The 19,131-nt window shown below is 49.5% G+C and overlaps 8 protein-coding genes across 8 annotated transcripts; 5 read left to right on the top strand and 3 right to left on the bottom strand.

Moving 5' to 3' along the window:
• Nucleotides 1-579: 579 nt before the first annotated feature.
• Nucleotides 580-870, top strand: N7520_008366 (uncharacterized protein; the record flags this gene model as incomplete). The annotated part of the gene is made up of 1 exon (XM_057142300.1): nt 580-870. The coding sequence occupies one exon, from the start codon at nt 580-582 to the stop codon at nt 868-870; it is 291 nt and encodes a 96-aa protein (XP_056996306.1).
• Nucleotides 871-1,037: 167 nt separating this feature from the next.
• Nucleotides 1,038-3,192, bottom strand: N7520_008365 (glutaminase family protein; the record flags this gene model as incomplete). The annotated part of the gene is made up of 3 exons (XM_057142299.1): nt 1,038-2,323; nt 2,378-3,013; nt 3,063-3,192. 3 exons carry the CDS (start codon nt 3,190-3,192, stop codon nt 1,038-1,040), a joined length of 2,052 nt encoding a protein of 683 aa, XP_056996305.1.
• Nucleotides 3,193-6,444: 3,252 nt separating this feature from the next.
• N7520_008364 (velvet factor family protein) lies at nt 6,445-7,668 on the top strand (the record flags this gene model as incomplete). Its single annotated transcript, XM_057142298.1, has 4 exons — nt 6,445-6,672; nt 6,735-6,814; nt 6,863-7,342; nt 7,392-7,668. 4 exons carry the CDS (start codon nt 6,445-6,447, stop codon nt 7,666-7,668), a joined length of 1,065 nt encoding a protein of 354 aa, XP_056996304.1.
• A 689-nt stretch (nt 7,669-8,357) lies between these two features.
• N7520_008363 (TauD/TfdA dioxygenase family protein) lies at nt 8,358-9,413 on the top strand (the record flags this gene model as incomplete). The annotated part of the gene is made up of 3 exons (XM_057142297.1): nt 8,358-8,498; nt 8,549-8,758; nt 8,808-9,413. 3 exons carry the CDS (start codon nt 8,358-8,360, stop codon nt 9,411-9,413), a joined length of 957 nt encoding a protein of 318 aa, XP_056996303.1.
• Nucleotides 9,414-10,000: 587 nt separating this feature from the next.
• N7520_008362 (putative IgE binding protein) lies at nt 10,001-10,633 on the top strand (the record flags this gene model as incomplete). The annotated part of the gene is made up of 2 exons (XM_057142296.1): nt 10,001-10,252; nt 10,310-10,633. 2 exons carry the CDS (start codon nt 10,001-10,003, stop codon nt 10,631-10,633), a joined length of 576 nt encoding a protein of 191 aa, XP_056996302.1.
• A 153-nt stretch (nt 10,634-10,786) lies between these two features.
• Nucleotides 10,787-12,439, bottom strand: N7520_008361 (WD repeat protein; the record flags this gene model as incomplete). The annotated part of the gene is made up of 3 exons (XM_057142295.1): nt 10,787-11,030; nt 11,078-12,156; nt 12,215-12,439. The coding sequence occupies 3 exons, from the start codon at nt 12,437-12,439 to the stop codon at nt 10,787-10,789; spliced, it is 1,548 nt and encodes a 515-aa protein (XP_056996301.1).
• An 833-nt stretch (nt 12,440-13,272) lies between these two features.
• On the top strand, nt 13,273-16,195 carry N7520_008360 (MutS family protein MSH4; the record flags this gene model as incomplete). Its single annotated transcript, XM_057142294.1, has 5 exons — nt 13,273-13,824; nt 13,877-14,431; nt 14,479-14,598; nt 14,647-14,734; nt 14,781-16,195. The coding sequence occupies 5 exons, from the start codon at nt 13,273-13,275 to the stop codon at nt 16,193-16,195; spliced, it is 2,730 nt and encodes a 909-aa protein (XP_056996300.1).
• A 241-nt stretch (nt 16,196-16,436) lies between these two features.
• Nucleotides 16,437-18,855, bottom strand: N7520_008359 (E3 ubiquitin-protein ligase HEL2; the record flags this gene model as incomplete). Its single annotated transcript, XM_057142293.1, has 3 exons — nt 16,437-18,078; nt 18,139-18,377; nt 18,430-18,855. The coding sequence occupies 3 exons, from the start codon at nt 18,853-18,855 to the stop codon at nt 16,437-16,439; spliced, it is 2,307 nt and encodes a 768-aa protein (XP_056996299.1).
• Nucleotides 18,856-19,131: the final 276 nt, after the last annotated feature.

Below are 19,131 nucleotides of genomic sequence, written 5' to 3'. Positions count from 1 at the left end.
AAAACACAAAAACGCAAAAATCAAAAACATATCAAATTGGGTTCGCGCCATGGAAAGTGTATTTTCGGCTGATGAACAAACCCGTTGAATTTACTGATGAACGAGTTATGGATTATTTTTATATACCACGCATAGAGTGCATAGAAGGGATTTTTCTTGACCTAGTTATGATATTAACTACCATCTTCAAATTTTTTTCCTTCAACCCGTATACCTAAACTGTATAGAGTTCATCTTCCAACCTTACTGGAAAAGGAAAGTCAAGCGTGCCAATATATTCCCATTGTGATATACAGGGAGTTATCATAGACCGGGCACGATTTAGCCTTGCGAGGCTGTTGACGATCGTTGCTAGTTTAGTCCACGCCCGCTGTACTCGACCCTATGGCCCCAGCTGCGATCATGAACTTCTACCCTGATCTAATCTCACACTGCTAGATACCACGACCTGGCTCCAAAGACACATTTCAAAGTATTGTCTCTATATCCAACAAATAATATTTGGTTGCAGCTGACATCCGATAGTCTCCCCATAACCACTATACTGCTTATATACCCAGCAGCCTAGAGTCCATCAAGATGTTCGACTGGATGAAAGGAATAATATTGTCAAAGAAACATGCACTGAAGAGTGAGGATAAACAGACCATTGATGAGAGACCTACCATGTGCAAGAGCGAGGGTAAACATACCACCGATGAGAGACCAAGCACGTGCAAAAATGAGGAAAGAGCCCAGAAGCGATTTGCAAGGGAGCACAGCAAACGAGGGCGTGCTCGAGAGAAGGCTTTACGAAAGCAATGGGAAGGGGACCAGAAGTTTGCTATGAGAGGAAGCTTTGTGACGATAGCCGGTGGTGGTGGATGCTGATTCCAGACACTTATCACGATTGTGACGTTATGATGAAGACGAGTCTAGGCATTCGAAAACATGAAAGATATGCTGCTTTATGAGTGATATATACTTTAGGCAAGATCCACGGAAATCGAAGCAGACTCATCTCGAAGTCATTACTTCGATGCTTATGTACAGTAAAATCAAGACCAAATATCAGCACCAGATAGTGCCGCTAAAGCAAAGTGGCTGCCTAACGTCGGCCGTGCACGGAAAGAATAAGATTCACCAGCAGAGTAGCTGCCACTAGCAGTAACCCAATACCGGTCAGAAAACGGAGCTGTATTCAGGCCGTTCGAGATATATGTCCAAAGATCATCAATGAAGGTGTCCCGGGTATCATCACTGACGGTAGCCGCCACGAAGCTTTGCCAATTTGTCTGACCCCAGCCAATAGTTCCATCGAGGGGTATACCTGCATCCTCACGGACGGTCGGGTAGAAATCGGATGTTGCGTTGTATGCATCATCTGGGAAGACGTCCAACCCGAACAACTTGTCTGGGTAGTGGTTGAAAACGAGGAACCAGGGGGTAATGTTGTACTGGATCAAAAAGCGTGTTCCAGCGGCGTCGGTACCCAAGTGGTCCGTCCAAATCTTGTCTGCCCAGTCGCGGCCCGTGGTCACATACGTCGTATCGCTAGCCAGTTTTCCGTAGGCTGTCAGGGCGACGGCAGCTTTGACGGCCAAGTTGGTCTGGTTGGCGAGATCTCCCAGTGCATCATTTAGAGACAGCTGCGCAGCTGGGTAAAGGCCGTTGTTGTATAGGTAGTTCGCGTATGTCTCGATCTGGGAGGAATAGGTAGTGTATAAGTCGGTGTCCCCACTAGCTTTCTGGTATGCGTATGTGAGGAGGATCACATTGCCACTCTCCTCGATTGGCATGGCCTCGCCGGATGATAGATGACCAGTCGCATTTGGATATAGCGCTCCAATATCATGCACTGCATAGATTTCGGAATAGGCGTCGGTAGCCATATACTCGAATACGGGGCTGAGGAGCAACTTGATGTAGTCGGGGCTCAGGACGTAGAAGATAGGGAATGTCGCATAGATCACATCGACAGTGTTGATGTTTCCATCGCTAGAGATCTCCTTGATAAACGCGCGGGTACTACTGGTGTCGAGAGTTTCATTCGGAATGGTCACCTCAATACCGCCGTAGACCTGGCGTACAGAAAGAGCCAACACATCAGAGTACTTGGATCCGAAGCTCGACGATCCGGTGTTAGAGATTAAGTCATCGAATGTAGTCGATTCGGAATTGGCATCATCGTAGTCATCAAGGAAGTAAGAGACAGCTTCAAGGGTATCGGGGTAGGTCGCACGATAGTAGCCCGTTTGCGCGGCTCCCAGGAAGTTAATCGACTCCTCCCGCACGTGGCCGATTGCAAATGTCACGGACGATTCATCCGCTGTGGTACCGAGATCTGTGACATGGGTAAATAAACGGTGTCTCACTTGTTTTGGAAGATAGGACTAACCATGAGCAAAAGCAACAACAGCACCACTAGTCCAATCTGCGTAAGTTCCTGTCAAGGTACCCTCTTCGATAAACTGCTCTCGCACTGTGACCCGAGGACCGGCCTGAGTGGAGAGTGTGCTATCGCTAGAGGGACGGGTTGCATACACGGCGCTTCCCCAGAGAGCTTGACCATCGCTGTTTTCCGAATAGGTTGCCTGGCCGACTGCCTCGATCTGGAAGACTCCTGTCGATCCAGTGGTGGAGTAACTCCAGCTGGAATCGGTTGACTGGCCCGTCCAACTCTCGCTAATGTCAGAGTAGATCTGAACGGAGCTCGAGTCGCCTGCAACGAGCGTCACCGTCAAGTACGAGAAGGGCAGGGATTGTCGAAGATAGTTCTTGGGTGAAACTGGAGAGAAAAAGTCAAGCGTGAAAGTGCGCGATCCAGCCGTAACTGTAAAGGTAGAATGGGTCGATGTGTATGTAGCGGCAGTCACGGTGGCCGAAGTAGTGCCATCGTTGGGACTGGCCACACCAAACAAATTGTACGTGGTATTATCAACACGGGCGATCACAGACCAAACCAGAGTGTTCCCAGCCCAGAATTGTGCGTTGTTGGAAGGTAATGAGTCAACTTCATTGCCCGGGATCCACGCTGCCGATCATCATTAGATCGAGTCTGGGGTAGAAAGATCGACACTCACCTGATAGATATGGACTCCGCACCGCTAAGGGATATGACGGGGGCTTCAATGGACTATAGGTAATGGCATTGCTCTGCGACACCAAAAATGAGCCCACCAGAGCAATTGTGCTCCAGGCCTTTGCGAACATAATTGTATTATATTAAACTCAACCTGAATCGCTGCCACGGAGGATTCTAGGGGGAATGAAAAAATAATATGCCCAAGACAAAAGGAAGCTTCAAGCCGGTCCGGGCTAGAATCACATTCCTGGAAACGAGGGAATTCAAACTTCAAATACTTGGAGTCCAGGGACTGATCACAACATGTCAAATGCTCCTTGCGCAAGAAAAGCCCTAATGCACATCAGCAAACCGATGAAAGTCAGTTGATAAGCCGATGTATACTTTGTTCCGTATAGTCTGCGTTGGGATTGAAATGATTGACACTAAGCACGCCATCTCGTGCAGGCATGAGCGGACCGCTCTACGGAATATGATCGACTTCATACGCTTAGTCGAGAGGCGAGAGCCGATCGGAGAAGACTTCAAATCCTCGCAAAGCTTCAGGAAAATGGCGCCATGGGGATTCGCAGAGGATTCGTACATTTACATGTACACTGTCCTTTCAACCTTGCACCTGTAGAACTGAAGGGGAGGGGGAAAACATCTGTTTACCCGAAAGTAAGGAACTGGAACTATCTTGGAGACACGGGATATAAAATCCAGATCTAGACAGCTGAGTCTGGGGTGTGAGTGAACTGCCCCACACATGCATATACGGATTAAGACGAAAATATACAAACAAAGTCAAGTACTTGATACGAGCATCAAATCAAGTATTTAACTCCGACTAGTCCTATCCTCTCTATTCCCTATACTCAACTATAGTTTAATTCCGACATCACAGGATACCCGTGCGGGGTCAACCGAGCCAATCACCCGGGATATGGACCAGAGTCCACGGTTGCTACACTTGCGGTGAGTTGAGGTCATCGGGTTATCTCAAACACTCGGGTCAGGGCTGTCCCAAGCCTCCAGCTTGGACCATGAGCCATGTGTCCCTTATCGTATGACTCCACATTTACATGGATCAGGGGTTATCACCGCTGGTTTCTGGTTTATCCTTGAGCGGTCCCAAGCGCATGGGAAAATCCTTGGTCCCGAGGTCCATTCCAACATTTCCCCGCCTTTAGGCGAGAAATGAAAATGGTGTGCGCGCCCATGTCGATCACCAAAACGAAAGATCCCCGATGTCCCTCAGTGTCTAATTCTCCCCATCACACAGTTTCACGAGATCTGTACATCATGGTTGTGAGGTTCTTCAGATTCTGAGCTTGCATGATAATCAGGGGAAACACAGATCGGCTGACGACAGCTGACGACAGCTGACGACGATTTTGGCCTCGTTCACCACCCAGCGATCTGGACGCGTTGCTCCCGGAAGCTAATTACCACGAGATTAGGCTCATCGCACATGGATCACTAGAGTTCTGCAAGGGACTCCCCCATTTAGCACATCCCCCTGAATAGCTGTCTCGTCGGGTTCGTCCAAGATATCAAATTCCAGGATAATCCCTACATCCTGACCTCATAGTTGGTCTCCTTTGATCTATCGTTCATGAACGCGTGGATGACCACCTCAGGCAGGCAATTTGTGACAAATATTATGGTATGTAATGCAAGTGTTCTGTACCAATTTTTAATCTAGACCCTGGAATTTGTGGGATTCTCTTACCCCTTGAACCAAACAATTTATCTACGCCATATGCTAGTGTTTATCTTAGCCCCTGAATACCCTAAAAATGCCGAAATTACAGAATGATCCTCGATCTAGACCGATTCATTTTGGTTGGTGACACATGGACCGGGCCTCCCCTGATGGGCCGTTGGATGTATCACATAGAGGAAATCTGGAGGTGATATCGATTTGTGGACAGCATTTCCAGTTCCTGGAAAGCGGAGCTACCTAGGTAGCGATTATGCAAATCGCATTAGAGTATCTGGTCCAATGATCCACCTAGTCTGAACGGATCAGGGAAGTATGTTTAGTCCAATCTCACCTTCCACAAGAATTGTTATTGAAGATATCACGATGTTCTCAGTGCATGTCGTGGAGGCTCTGAGGCTCCGGATTGAGGCTCCGTATTTCCTCTCATCCATGGACTTGGTCCCCCCGCATCGACAAGTGCGTACCATAGGACAAGCCAGCGAGGTTCGTGTATTCTTGGGACAGGAGGCGCCTGCTAAAACATGGGCCGACGGGCAATGGTTCCGGTACCAGGGTCCGTCAATAAACAAAGAACAATATCTATACTCTATACTCTGTACTCTATACAATTGGAAGAATTCAACCTCCCACAACGGAATCTCTTTGTACGCCCATCAATTTGTATCACCAATCTTTGCGGGACCCTATTCTCCGTAATCTCCGAGTAGCGTGCACGGTCCCGAGAATCAGCCGAGCGCCAACTTGTTCGAGCCAGTCCAATTCCGGTCAAGTGGGATTTCCAGTGGTTCTAGCCTCTAGGTCCGGTTGACCCGCTGGGACATCCGCAAACGGGTGACAGGGCTAATGATCCAAAGAAATGAATATGACCTAAAGGAAAGAGAAGAAAACAGGAAAAAAAACCCCCGGCAATATTGGTTACATTGGCAGATTCTGATGAGCGAGGGATGTGATTCGTCAGAACAGGGATTATTTGAATATTGAAAGAAACCCGACTGTCTGGGCTTTGGGTGATGGCGGCGGCAGACTAGATATTGACCGCTCTCCTCTCCGCCTTTTGGGAATTTGAGAAAATTCTAATCAATTGCTTTGTCGATCGATAAAAATCATTGAATAAACTAGACGATCATTCTTTCATTTCTTGGATAGATTCTTTAGGACGATTAATTCAAATCAAATCTTTAAATATAAGGATTTTGTTGAGACTGAAAATTCTGCCAGATTAAAAACCCCGCTTATATAATGAATCGTGTCTAAGTTGTTCCTTTGCGGCGGATTCTCATGGGAAGGAAACTGCAACCAAAGTCTCGAGAACGTCACTTTCTTCTTCTTTCCCCCCCACCTCACTCCCGCCTCAGGCATTCACCGATTCCTTCGCTCTTCTCTCGCCCTGAGATTTTCACTTCCCAACTCCCTTATATCTGCCTGAACGAAACCACTTCACCCCCAAACCCCCCCTCCCCAATACTCGGATACTCGCGACCGCCCCAACCCCGGAAGTCGATGCTTCGACTCTGACGTGTGGATTTCTAGCGGGGTCGCATGCCACATATCTTGACCCCCCGCCTTTAAAGAACTTTAAAGAGGGGTCCACCAGCACTTCAGAGATCAAAAACAACCGGACCCTTCCTTTTGATCTTATACATCGGTCCTCGGTTCATTGCCTGCACGAACCATGTACGCCGTTGAGCAGGAAAGGGCCCATCCGGTGCCGCCGCCACCACCACCTCTTTCAATGGATCGCATCTCTGCGCCGTCCGCTGCATATCCCACACCAGGCACCGGCCCGCTACGTCCCTCCGATCATCTTGCGCCCGTGACCACTTTGCATGAAGGCCGCTTCTGGTCATTGCAAGTCGTTCAACAGCCCATCCGAGCTCGCATGTGCGGCTTCGGTGATAAGGTGCGCGCCCGTTAACTCAGCGCTATTCCAGGATTAGGATGTCCGGACTAACATGCACGTAGGATCGACGACCAATTACACCGCCGCCGTGTATCCGACTGATTGTGAGAGATGCGCAAACGGACAAGGAGATTGATATCAAGTAAGGTACTCCGTGGAATCCTCTTCAATCATTTCTAACCCACCGCAGTGAGATCGATACTTCATTCTACGTACTCACCGTCGACCTATGGAACGCCGATGGCACCAATGAAGTCAACCTCGTCAAGCATTCGGCTACCTCACCGTCAATCTCAACCGCCATGTCATCTTCGTACCCGCCTCCACCCCAGAGCATGTCTCCCACCTACCCGGGTTACAGCCAGCCCTATGCCAACCCTGTCGGATATCCACCCGTGGGCAACTACTACGGAGGCGCACAGATGCCATATCAGAACACTTACAACCAGGCAGTAGGCTACAACCCTCAGTACGCTTACCAGGCTCAAAATCAAATGCAACCGGCCATGTCTCCCGCACCGCCAGTTACCGGTGGACCCGGAGGAATGTTCACTCGCAATCTGATCGGAAGCCTGAGCGCCAGTGCTTTCCGGTTGACAGACCCCGACAACAAGATTGGTGTATGGTTTATCTTGCAGGATTTGAGTGTGCGAACAGAAGGCTCTTTCCGGTAGGATTCTCTCCATCCAACAGAAACTACCTTTGCTAATTGCCAATAGACTTAAAATGAGTTTTGTCAATGTGGGGACGCAGTCTCCCGAAACCACCAATGGCGCGCCCGTGATTAACCACGGCACGGCACCAGTTCTCGCGTCGGTCTTTAGTGAGCCTTTCCAGGTTTTCTCGGCAAAGAAGTTCCCAGGTGTTATTGAAAGCACTCAGTTGAGCAAATGCTTCGCGCTGCAGGGCATCAAGATTCCCATCCGAAAGGACGGAGTAAAGGGTCCTCGCGGTCGTGGTGGCGGTGACGATGACGAAGATGAGGGCGATTACTAGAAAGCATAAAATCAATCTTTGCATGGGCACGACCCATAATCTGGGCACGAACGAGTCCCCCGGCATGGACACATTCCCGGGGTGACGGATGAATGGGATCTGGGTCATATTTATTGCTTGCGGATCAAGACGTGGGGCAACTAAAAGGGGGCGTGTTGGCTTTACGGTGTTCTGGCCTTTCCTTTCTTCTTCTATTACTCTAGGGGTTATATTGCTACACGGATAGGTACTGGGTGGGGTTGCTTGGCTTTTTCATTTCCGTTGGCTTCGGCCATGTTTATACCACGAGTCGGACTGCCGGTCATATATATACACTTATTATTATCAATCCATGCTAATTTCGGGTTGATCAAGTGCTGCAAACTAAAAAAACTGCTTATCTGTCAGTGAGGTGCTTCTGCAGATTCTAGGGCATCCAGAGTGGATCCCTGGATCGTACCAATATCTACATTCATATCTAGGCCAACCCCTGCATAAAGCGGTTGCAATAACCCTGTATGATAACACCTGGATGTATCCTGAAGTATCTGGATAAGTCTCATCTGGAAGGAAGTCCGAGTCTTCCCCGCACTTTCACGCTCTTTGAGCCGAGATAACCAGCCGAACGCTATGTCTATATAACCCTTCCAAGGTTGTAGTAGGTAGTCAAGCTTCTCCGTAAATACACCTTGTCTATTCTGCGCTTCATCATGCCTGGTCTAGTTATGCCGTTCACGCGCATCACCGTCACGGAGATACATCCTACTTTTGGCGCTGAGATCAGCGGCGTGGACTTTTCGCGCCCAGTAGAGAATGAGGTCTTTCAAGAGATCTTATCTGCAATCAGCAAGGTGAGCATCAAGACCGTGAGGTACATCATTAAAGTTTCTAAACATAGCAGTACGGCGTATGCGTGTTTCGCAGTACAGCCCTCGACGATACCGGTCACGTCGCTTTCGCATCTCAGTTCGGCGAGCTAGATGATGTAACTCCTTACATATCAGGCGGACGAGCCCACCGTTTATCCGACGTCCACCTGTTCGACGTCAGCAACATTGATCTAGACGGGATGGTATTCCCCTCAGACAATGTCCGACGCCAGTGGAATAAAGTACCAGCATAAAACCTACCTCCGCTACACCGAAGCTAACAAAAACCAGGGAAATGGGCTATTCCACGTCGATTCAAGCTTCAACCCCCGACGAGCTGGTTACTCACTTCTCCGAGCAGCAGAACTCCCGCCAGCAGGCACGGGCGGAGAAACCGAATTCGCAGATATCCGAACAGCTTTCGCGGACCTCCCATCTGCTCTTCAGACTAAGCTCCGAGAACAAGACTACATAGCCGCGCATTCGCTCTGGCATTCCCGTAAAGTCGCCGCACCAGAAACATTCGCGGATATCGATCCAGCCGACTACCCCATGAGTCGACACCGCCTGTTACAGCGTCACGAGGCATCCGGTAGAGAGACATTGTATCTCGCAGCGCATATCCACCATATCGAAGGATTAACCGATGGCGAATCGAAAGCCTTGTTCGAGCGGTTATTCGGACATGCGACAAAGCCGGAATATATCCTTCGGGTAAAGTGGGAGAATGAAGGGGATTTGGTACTCTGGGATAATACCTGTGTCATGCATCGAGCTGCGGGCGGGGCATTTGAGGGGAAATATCGACGGGATATGCGTAGGGCTACGGTTCATGATGGGAGTAGTTTGGCATGGGGATTGAATGAGCGAACTCAGGAGAGACAAGGTCTGCCTTGATTTGCTTGTTTCTTAATTCTTAACTCTTGTCAGGTTACATCGATTCTCGTATGAAGCCAAGGATTGTGATAAGAATAGTATCATGGAGAGTGGAATGAGACATGGAATGCAGATCAGCGACAACCACGGATAAACTCCACCGCCTTTTCCCTCTATTACTTCATCCTTGTCTCACTCACGGAGCTTACTATACCATGCCGAGAACTGATGGAGAGACATTTCCTTCCAAAATTGTTCGGCTATGACTTATGCCACGCGATCATTCAGACTAGTGTCAGTTAGCGAGTCTAAACTCATCTTGTCTCACTCTCAACCAATAGACTTCGACAATCTGCGTCTCCGCATCGGTTGTGGCCGACCCTGAACTGACTTGTCATCAACAATTGGTTCCTTGGGACAAGATAGCTATGGACCCTTGTTTTGATCAGTGCTCGCGGGGTTAACCGATATTGAAATGGTTGATATGTAGTCATGTTCTCCAGCTATAAAAAGGTGTGGTATGCGCCAGATTTTAGCAACATTCATATTCCAATTTACTCAATAATCAACTCTTATATCCAGATCCCTTCACACTCAAGCACTCCAAGATGAAGGCTGTTATTGCTTCTATTGCTCTTCCTCTGCTGGCTTCAGCGGCTCCCGTTGCCACAACCGCAGCCAACCCAGAATTTGGTGTCATGTCCGTTCGCTCCGGCTCGCCAATCCACTACTTGCAGATGAATGCTTCAGGCCAGAAATTCTATCTCGGCGGAACTACTTCTTCCTACTGCCCAAGTATTCAGGGCCTCGTTTGCCCTCCTGGAAACCAGACGGTCTTTGCTCCAGGTGGAAACGCCATGGTATGTGACATAGTATATAGGAATGTGGAATAAGAAAGTATACTAATTGGAATACAGAGCGTGGAGGTCCCCGGAGGCCAGCAGGTCTATGTTGACCCTACTGGTGCTTTGAGCTTTACCCAAGCTCACTCCGCTTCTATCCCCGCTGGTTCTGCGGTCGGTGATATGGTTTATGAGAGTGGTGAGCCTTGGTCGCACTACAGTTTTAATGGCTGGGGTGCGCAGGGTCTTATGGCTTGCCCGACTACCGATAATCGCTGGCAGGTGTTTGCTGCCATCCAGAACGCTACTGTCCCCTCTGGTAGTGTCGATGACTGCCTTGGCTTCGATGCTCTCGCTTTGACCTACACCGGTGATATCCCTGCTTGGCAGTACATTTAAGTGGAAGAAACTAGTTTGATCTGTCTTGGAAATTCATAACTCTGTACATACATTGCTTTAAATTGTTACCGCTCAGTATATCCATGAAATCATTAAACCAAATACTGTGTACTTTTAATTCTATAGGCAATGGGTATCATGCTAACTTTTCGTCTAGTTTCGCCAAATCCGAATCGCTTTGTCCTTGCCACCACTGCCAACCTTCTGCCCATCGGGACTCCAATCAACGGCGAATACTTCGTCCTGGTGACCCGGCAGATCCACCGACAGTTTACCCGAGCGCACATCCCACACCTTGAGGGTCGTATCCTTGGATGAGGACACGAGAAGTCGCGAATCAGCGGAGAAACAACACTGGTAAACAGCACCGACGTGGCCACGGAAAGTGGTGATGAACCTAGACTTGTCAGCTACTATTCAGATGATGGGAGAGAAATCACATACTTTCCGTCACGTCCGTTCCACAGCTTCACGTGGTTATCAAATCCAGCAGAGGCGATGTATGCCATATCTGGGGAGAAAGTAACGTGGTTCACTTCCTTCTGGTGTCCCAACAGACGAGCAACCGGCTTGTTCCCACTGGACGGGTCCCACAGGTACATAGTGAAATCATCACTGGCCGACACCAAGCGCTCAACAATCTTTCCGTTCACAGTCGCAGCCTCCTCGAATCGTTTCTTTGCAGCGGCAACCTTCTCAGCTTCTGTCGCAGGGACCTTACCAGTGTGGTCGTGGTAAGAAACGCGCAAAGCAAAGTCGGTAGAAAGAGCAAGATGATTAACGCGGTGGGCATGTGCGGACAGAGTCTGAAGAATTGTGCCGTCCTTGGAGTTCCAAATCTTGATGGTCTTATCGTGCGACGCAGTATAGATCTTGCCGGTACCACCCCATCGTACACAGGTAACAGAGCCCTTGTGTCCAGTTAAAACCTTGTCAATGCGCTTCGAAACAACATCCCAAATGCGGACGGTCGAGTCCTTAGACGCCGATGCCAGAAGAGGACGTCCGGACTCCTGGACGTGGTATGGCTCCCAGGCCAGACTCGTAATCCACTTCGCGTGACCCTTGAGCGGGCCGCCGAGGGGCTGTCCCTTCTTCGCATCCCACAGTCGCACCGTATTGTCCATACTACCGGTCGCAATCAGGGCACCGTTCGGCGAGTACGCCACGGCCAGCACCCAGCTGGTATGACCCTTCAGTGTGTGAAGGGGAGTTCCAGTATCGCAATCCCAGATTCGCGCGGTAGAGTCACCACTTCCGGAGACCATTGTAGAAGAGGAGACGGGAGAGAAAGAGGTTGCAAGAATGGCTTCGCCATGACCGGCGATAGAGGCTGCGCAGCGGGAGACGGCCTTGACTCGGAAAACGGCTTGCGGGGTGAAGAAAAGAGAGATTGTATCTTCAGTAGTCTTGACGCCCGGTTGGAGTAGCGAGTGGTACAAGTCCGAAAGAATGTCAATGGTCGGTCCGTCCTGTTTTTCGGAGTGGTGGGTGAAGCGATACGGCACTCGTTCATCATCCTCCTATTCGAAATGGGTCGTTAGAAAAATCAATTGGGTACAAAACGGAATTGCAACATACATTTCCTTGCAATGTGTTCAACAGTGTCTCGAGGTTCTTGATGTTCGCATCGGCCACAGGGACCGAGACCGCAGGCCCAGTAGCATTGCCAGTCGCCTGGTCGAAGAACTGCACTCGCACACTGCCGAGATCAGTGGGAATATTTTGAATCTCCTGCTGCTCCCGCGCCTTCTCGGCTGCAGCGAGCTTTTGCCGTTTACTAGGTGGGGGAACGAGGGTCGACATTGTCTTTTTTTTCGTTGGTAGTTGGAGAATGAAGAAAATTTGAGATCGAAGGCTTATCTGCCTTATCTTATCGCGGGGCTCAACGTCACGGATAAGTATACTATACAACATTTGAACCAGATAAATAGTCTCTTTAGAGCGTCTTATACCAGTAGGTTTTGTTGAAATGACTATACCTAGGCCTATATGACTACTTCTTTGCTTAACTCTCCCTCTTCTATAAGTTCCCCACATTAATGTCTAGGGTTTGGTACACAATGCTAAAATTATAGATTTTGGTGATCTGATCAAAGGATCAGAAGTTAATTCGTTGACAAGACTAGAGGTTTGTAGCCTTCAAGCCGAATATCATCAAACCGATGCTTTGGCGGTGTCTGATTTGCGTTCGTTTTGGGAATTTTGCCATGTAATTCAACTTCATTGACATGATCGAGATGTTAAATCTTCAGTCGATAAGGAACAGTGTAGTCTCCCAGTCGCTACATTCCCTTGCTCAGGTCAAATTTAGTGTGAAACTTCCGAATATACGCCGCAAAGTTCGCTCCTCCGAAACTTTGGCTCCATCTTGATCATCATTTTCGCTATAGAGCACCGCCATAGGGCGTTGAATGTTGAGTACATCTACAGACATATCTAGAATATTTAGTAACTAGCACAACATGTAAAGGACTGCTTCAGACACATAGATAAGGCTGTCAAAACAGGCTGCTTCAAAGCCATGACCCCTAACTTAGCAAAGGACTAATAACTGCTTGTTATGCAATTTTACCATATTCGGTATACCTGCCTGAGGCCCCTAACATCGCGCAACATTTGGGTGGAATGTATTGGGCATGTTGCCATCTAGAAGTGAGGGAAGTGGTTTCTCTAATTCCTCACCCCATCTTCCAGCCATCATGTCCACTTCACGAGAGTCCTCGGTATACTCGTCCATTCCATTACCGACAAGGACTACCACGAGTAGACGCCCGACAACTGCAAGACCAACCACCACGGCGACTAGCATCGCATCACAGGACATCGTTTGTGCCGTCAGCGAATCTCGTGGTATTTCATCCACCGTCGGTCTTGCATTTGTCAATCTAGCCACAGCAGAGGTGATCTTATGTCAATTATGCGACAGTCCAACATACGTCAAGACTGTCACCAAGATCGGTGTCTTCGAGCCCAATGAGATTCTGTTCATGAGCACCGTCGCCGAGTCCAAGCTGCGTTATATCATCCAGGAGAATCTACCTGAGCCCATCCTGACCTTCTTGGACCGCCGATACTGGTCTGATAAAGCTGGACAAGAGTACATGGATCGGTTGGCGTTCGCCGATGAGGCGGAGTCTCTGAAAGTAACTTTAGGTGGAAGCTACTTTGCCGCGTGTTGCTTTGCTGCGGTATGGAATAATCAATTTCGAGCTGGACGAGTGCGAACTGACCCTAAAACAGGCGCTGAAATATGTTGAGTCGGAACTTCAGCGGGTATTCACCACCCACTCGCTACGGATCAGATTCGAGCCCTCGCAGGGGTCCATGACAATTGATTTGAAGACTATCGTCTCCCTCGAGCTGATCCAAAACCTCCACATCGCCAAATCGCGGGACAGTCTGTACGGATTGCTCAACCAGACATTGACACCGATGGGAGCTAGATTACTCCGATCGACTATCCTTCAACCTTGCACCGAGAGAAATAAGCTAACCGCCAGATACAATGCCGTAGAAGACTTGTCCACCAAGGAAGACATGTTTGTGTCAGTTAGACAGTCTTTGAAGGGGTTCCTCGATGCCGATAAAGTGCTGAGCTCAGTTAGTACATGGATCTACACATTGAACAAAATTAACTGGACTCAGATTATTTTGGTTCCAACAAGACAGACTGTTCAATATGTTGAACAATCAGTCAATAATGTCATCATCCTCAAGACCTTTGTGGCTTCTATCAAAGTAGTCTATCAGGCATTAGGTGCAGCAGATAGTGATTTGCTTATCGCCATCCGTGAGGTATTTACCCATTTCGGATCAGTGTATTTCAAAGCTAATGCGCACAGGTCTGCTATCCCGTGGGGCATCAGGCAGTCGAACAGATTATTGAAGATGCATTGAACGAGAACATCACCTATCAAAGCAAGCCACTTGATCTTCGCAACCAACGAATCTATTGTATCAAGGTGAGAGATTGTTGCGCCTGTCTTCCCGCATGGCCTAACTATTATCAGGCAGGTGTCAATAGTCTTCTTGATGTCGCGCGACAAACTTACAAAGAAGCGAATGCCGATGCAGCAGAACTTATCTCTAAGCTCGGAGGTACATTTTACTGACCCTAACTGTGATCTGTCACTGATTTTCTCAGACACCCATGACATGACTTTGGATCTCAAATACGATTCTGCCCGCCAATATTACATTTCTATTCCCTCTACCGAGCCAGAGTCTCTCCCGGATGTACTCATCAACATATACCGAAAGAAAAACTACATTGAATGCCAAACGCTCGACCTGGTGAAACTGAACCAAAAAATCACAGATGCCCACAACGAAGTAATCAGTCTAAGCGATCAAACCATCCAAGAACTCCTCCGAGACCTCTGCTCCGAAGTCTCAGGACTCTTCCGAATAAGCGAAGCAATCGCCATGCTCGACATGCTAGCAGCATTTGCCCAACTATCAACTAGCCACGACTATATCAGGCCTGAACTAACGGATACGTTAGCCATAAAAGCCGGCCGCCATCCCATCCGCGAGCAGATCCATTCCAGCAATTTCATCCCCAATGATGCCTACGCGACGCCCCAGACCCGGTTCCAGATTATCACCGGCTGCAACATGAGTGGTAAATCCACTTACATCCGGTCCCTGGCTTTGATAACCGTCATGGCGCAGATCGGCTGCTTCGTCCCGGCCCAGTATGCATCATTCCCAATCATGCACCAACTTTTTGCGCGCGTCGCAACAACGGATGATCTGGATGCGAGCGTGTCTACATTCGCCGCAGAGATGCGCGAGATGGCTTTTATCCTGCGCAACGTCCAGCAACAAGGTATGGTCCTTGTCAACGAGCTGGGACGGGGAACAAGCACGAATGACGGGCTCGCGATCGCAATTAGCCTTGCCGAAGCACTCCTGGCCAGCAATGCTTTCGTGTGGTTTGCCACGCACTTTCATGATTTAGCACGCATTTTATCCGAGCGCAGTGGTGTCATCAATCTACATCTGGCAGCTGAGATTACTTCGGACGCGGCGAAGATCACTATGTTATACCACATCGCTGAGGGGCCAGTACCAGATCGTCGATATGGGATTGCGCTCGCAAAGCTAGTGGATCTCCCACCGCAAGTCCTTGAAGTTGCGACCACCGTATCGGAAGAGCTAGATCGGATATCTCAGCGTCGAAACAACCCATCGCGTACAGGGGCTATTTCAAGAAAGCGGAAGCTGCTACTATCTCTACAAGAACAACTTATCACAGCTCGAAATGGGAAGATGGATAACGCGTCCCTTTTTCGATGGTTGAAGAAGTTGCAGGATGAATTTGCATTGAAGATGGCTGTAATTGGCCAGGAAGTTGAGGCGACTGATGAAACTGATGACCTAAATGATGCCGAGATGGCCCCAGAGGGCATGGAGGCACAAGCTAACTTTATGGAAGACAACCGGGATTTAGATGAACCCATTTCTTTCGCAGGTACGTCTGTGGCTAGCCCGATTGTGATCGAATCGGATTGTGAGACGGATAGCACGGATTATGACAGCATGGTACTCGTTTGAGCAACAGGGTTGTTGCAGATTGTATGACAACAAATCAGCACCTATAGCCATTATCCCAGTGTCCACGACTTCATGTGATTATATGCACTTACTCGTGAAGACTTGCCAGAATATCTACATGAATGACCACTGATAAGATTGCATTATTTGTTATATTACCAAGACTCTATGAGCAATATTTAGTTCATGGACATTTGTTTTCTGCATATAGTGGATGCAACACATATCTAGGGTATTTTAATTAACCAAAGTGATAGAGAGTCTGCTTCCCCTTCTTCTTTTTACCCTTCTTATCACCGGAGTCATCAAAGTCCCCATCAGCTGGTTCAGCGGGAGAGGCAAGGCCAGAGGAGGAATTCGATCCCCAAGCAGTTGGGGCTGGGCCACGATGACCATCCCAGCGTACGTAACCACGAGTCTTACCAGCCATCATCACGTTGGGCTTTGCAGCAGCGGGCAGAGCTGGGAAGGCGTCGGCACCAGCCCTGGGCGGTGGTGCGCGCGCAAGAGTAGCTGGACTTGAAGAAGAGGAGCGAGCGGGGACAGTGGAAATTGATGGGCGGACAAGAGGTGATGGGGCAGCGGCGGCCCATGGAGTGGAGGAAGCAGGCTTGCTACGACGAGAGGGACCCGCAGCAGCCGAGAGTGGAGGGAAGGGATTTGAGGCTGGTGATGCCATAGCACCACTCCGGCCAACGGCAGACCGCGAGGACTGGGCGGTAGAGGACTTTAGACGCAATACTCGCATGCCACCAGTGCTGGCAGTGCCCGGGGACATACCAGGCAAAAGTCCACCAGGGCCAGGCAAAGCAGGGTAGTCCTCGTTAATTGCTCTCCAATCATTCCAGGCTTGTAAGAGTCCAGTGCGCTTGGATTCTTCCTCGTAAATGTCAGCAAGCTCCTTGATGAGCTTGCCAAGATCAGAGCTGGATGTGTCGAATAGGGAGAAGAATGCGTCAATGAGCTCAGTAGCCGAGATGGCCGATGTCCGATAACTGGAGACTCTGGAGCGGAATTCGGCAAGCTTATTTGTGTCATTGCGGAGAAGGCTAGTAGCTCGTTCGACCACTGCCGTATGACGCAGTTTGCGCGCTTGATCTTGTGGGCCAAGGGGCGCCGGATCAGCGGCGAGACTAAGGCTCTCAAGTTCTGCAGCCGGAGGACGGGGACGCGAGGATGACGGAGCTGGTGTAGCACCGGCTGACCGGGGTGGGGCCTGCACAGTTTGAGTGTCATTTCTGGTGAGCTGGCCACCAAAACTACGTGTCGAAATGGACTGCGCGCTCTGGATGTCCATTTGACGTTGAAAGGCGAGTTCGGCCCGTGATAATGGCTGCGCACTTGAGGCTGGTAATGGCTCAGCATTGGGGTCCCGTCCCCTGCCAGCTCCGCGTCGTGGACGCTGCGGTTGGTATGGGCTGCGCATATGATCAAACTCTGAGAGATCGACCAGTCGTGCATCTCGTCGAATGTCCTTGGAGACGCCGTCTGGGTGTGCTTCTATTTGGTGTGCCTTAAGATCCATCTGAGATTCGAACACCACAAATTTCTTCTCCAGGCACTCCTTATCAAGACACACAAAGTGATCACGTTGGAAGTGGTCTTCAAGGGCATTATAATCGACATAATATTGTTGTTGGCGGTTGGAATTGCGTCGGTCACAGATATGGCAACGTTCATGGCGCTCTCGACAATGGGTGTAAAGTTCATCATCACCGTAGAATCGCTGGCGACAGAAGCCACACTCAGGGTGCCCCTTAAACCCACTCTGATTAGTTGCACCTGGTTTGTCGTCGCCGTGCTTCTCGTGCTTGCGCAATTCGTCTCGGGTAAAGAGGACATGTTCATGGGTGAACACCTTTTTGTTGCGGGTACAAAGGTCACTAGAAACATACATCCCAATCAGTTGCTAACTCCTCGACAACCGTTGCAGGGTAACTTACCACATGACCTTGCCGTGCTTGCTCTTCACATGGCGATGCAAATCCGGCCACCCCAAGCAAGCCACATCACAGTCCTCATCGGGACAGTTGTACCGAAGCAACAAGACAGTGTCCTCGAAGATTTCGTCATTTTCATAGAAGACTCCCAAATTGTCGTCCTTCCTTGCGAAATCCTTTTGCTCAAAATCTTCGAATCGGCGTACGGGGTCGTCGGTAAAGATGACGAAACTTGACTCGGTCTATCCACAGATCAGCATGTGCGAATGCTTGGACAAGGACAGGGTGACTTACTCGACAATGCGCACAGGCTTTGTTCTTGTAGAGGGCACGAAGCCTCAGCGCGCAAATGTGACAGGTCCGGTGATTACATGGAGAGACAGAGGTATGCTCGACCTTGGAAGCGCAGATGAAGCAAACCTCCCCGTCGTCTGCGTCGTCGGTAGCAGCCGGGAGAGCCTTTGATCCGACCGTCGCAGTTGGAGCTGGCGCAGCTTGTGTGTCCTTGTCCTGGGATCCATCGGTCACATTTGACTGGTCACGACCTCTAAGGCCCTTGCCTCCTCGTCCACGAGGCTTGGGTCCTCTGCTAGCGGCTCCCCCTGCGTTGCGTGGGCCATCCGTGTTGCCGGACGGGGGAGCCCCTCCGCGGCCGCCGCGGCGGCGACCACCACGACCCCGTCCTGATGATTCTGAAGCGGCAGGAACGTTGTCAGCCATAGCAGGATACCAGCGATCAATAGTGACAGGGAAACTAGGTATCAATGATAGGCCTTGGGCTGAAGAGCTCGGGGTTGTGGGTGGTGGGGGATGGGAAAAGTTGCCTCGCTGACTGATCCATTCCGTAGACCACATCAAGTACAAGCATCAAAGGGGACATTTTCCAATTCCTCCACATATGATTTTTATAATTTAGTCATCACAATTAGTACCCGAGCCTTTCTTAATTGAATACTCATGATCCCTTTCAGCTTTATGAGGTGAATAATCTATCTC

Source organism: Penicillium odoratum, assembly GCF_028828045.1.
Source record: "Penicillium odoratum strain IBT 22623 chromosome Unknown utg000005l_segment0_segment0, whole genome shotgun sequence".
In the NCBI taxonomy this organism is placed as follows: Eukaryota; Fungi; Ascomycota; class Eurotiomycetes; order Eurotiales; family Aspergillaceae; genus Penicillium; species Penicillium odoratum.
Note: the sequence above shows the minus strand (reverse complement) of the source record. Positions and strands in the feature narration are given on the sequence as shown.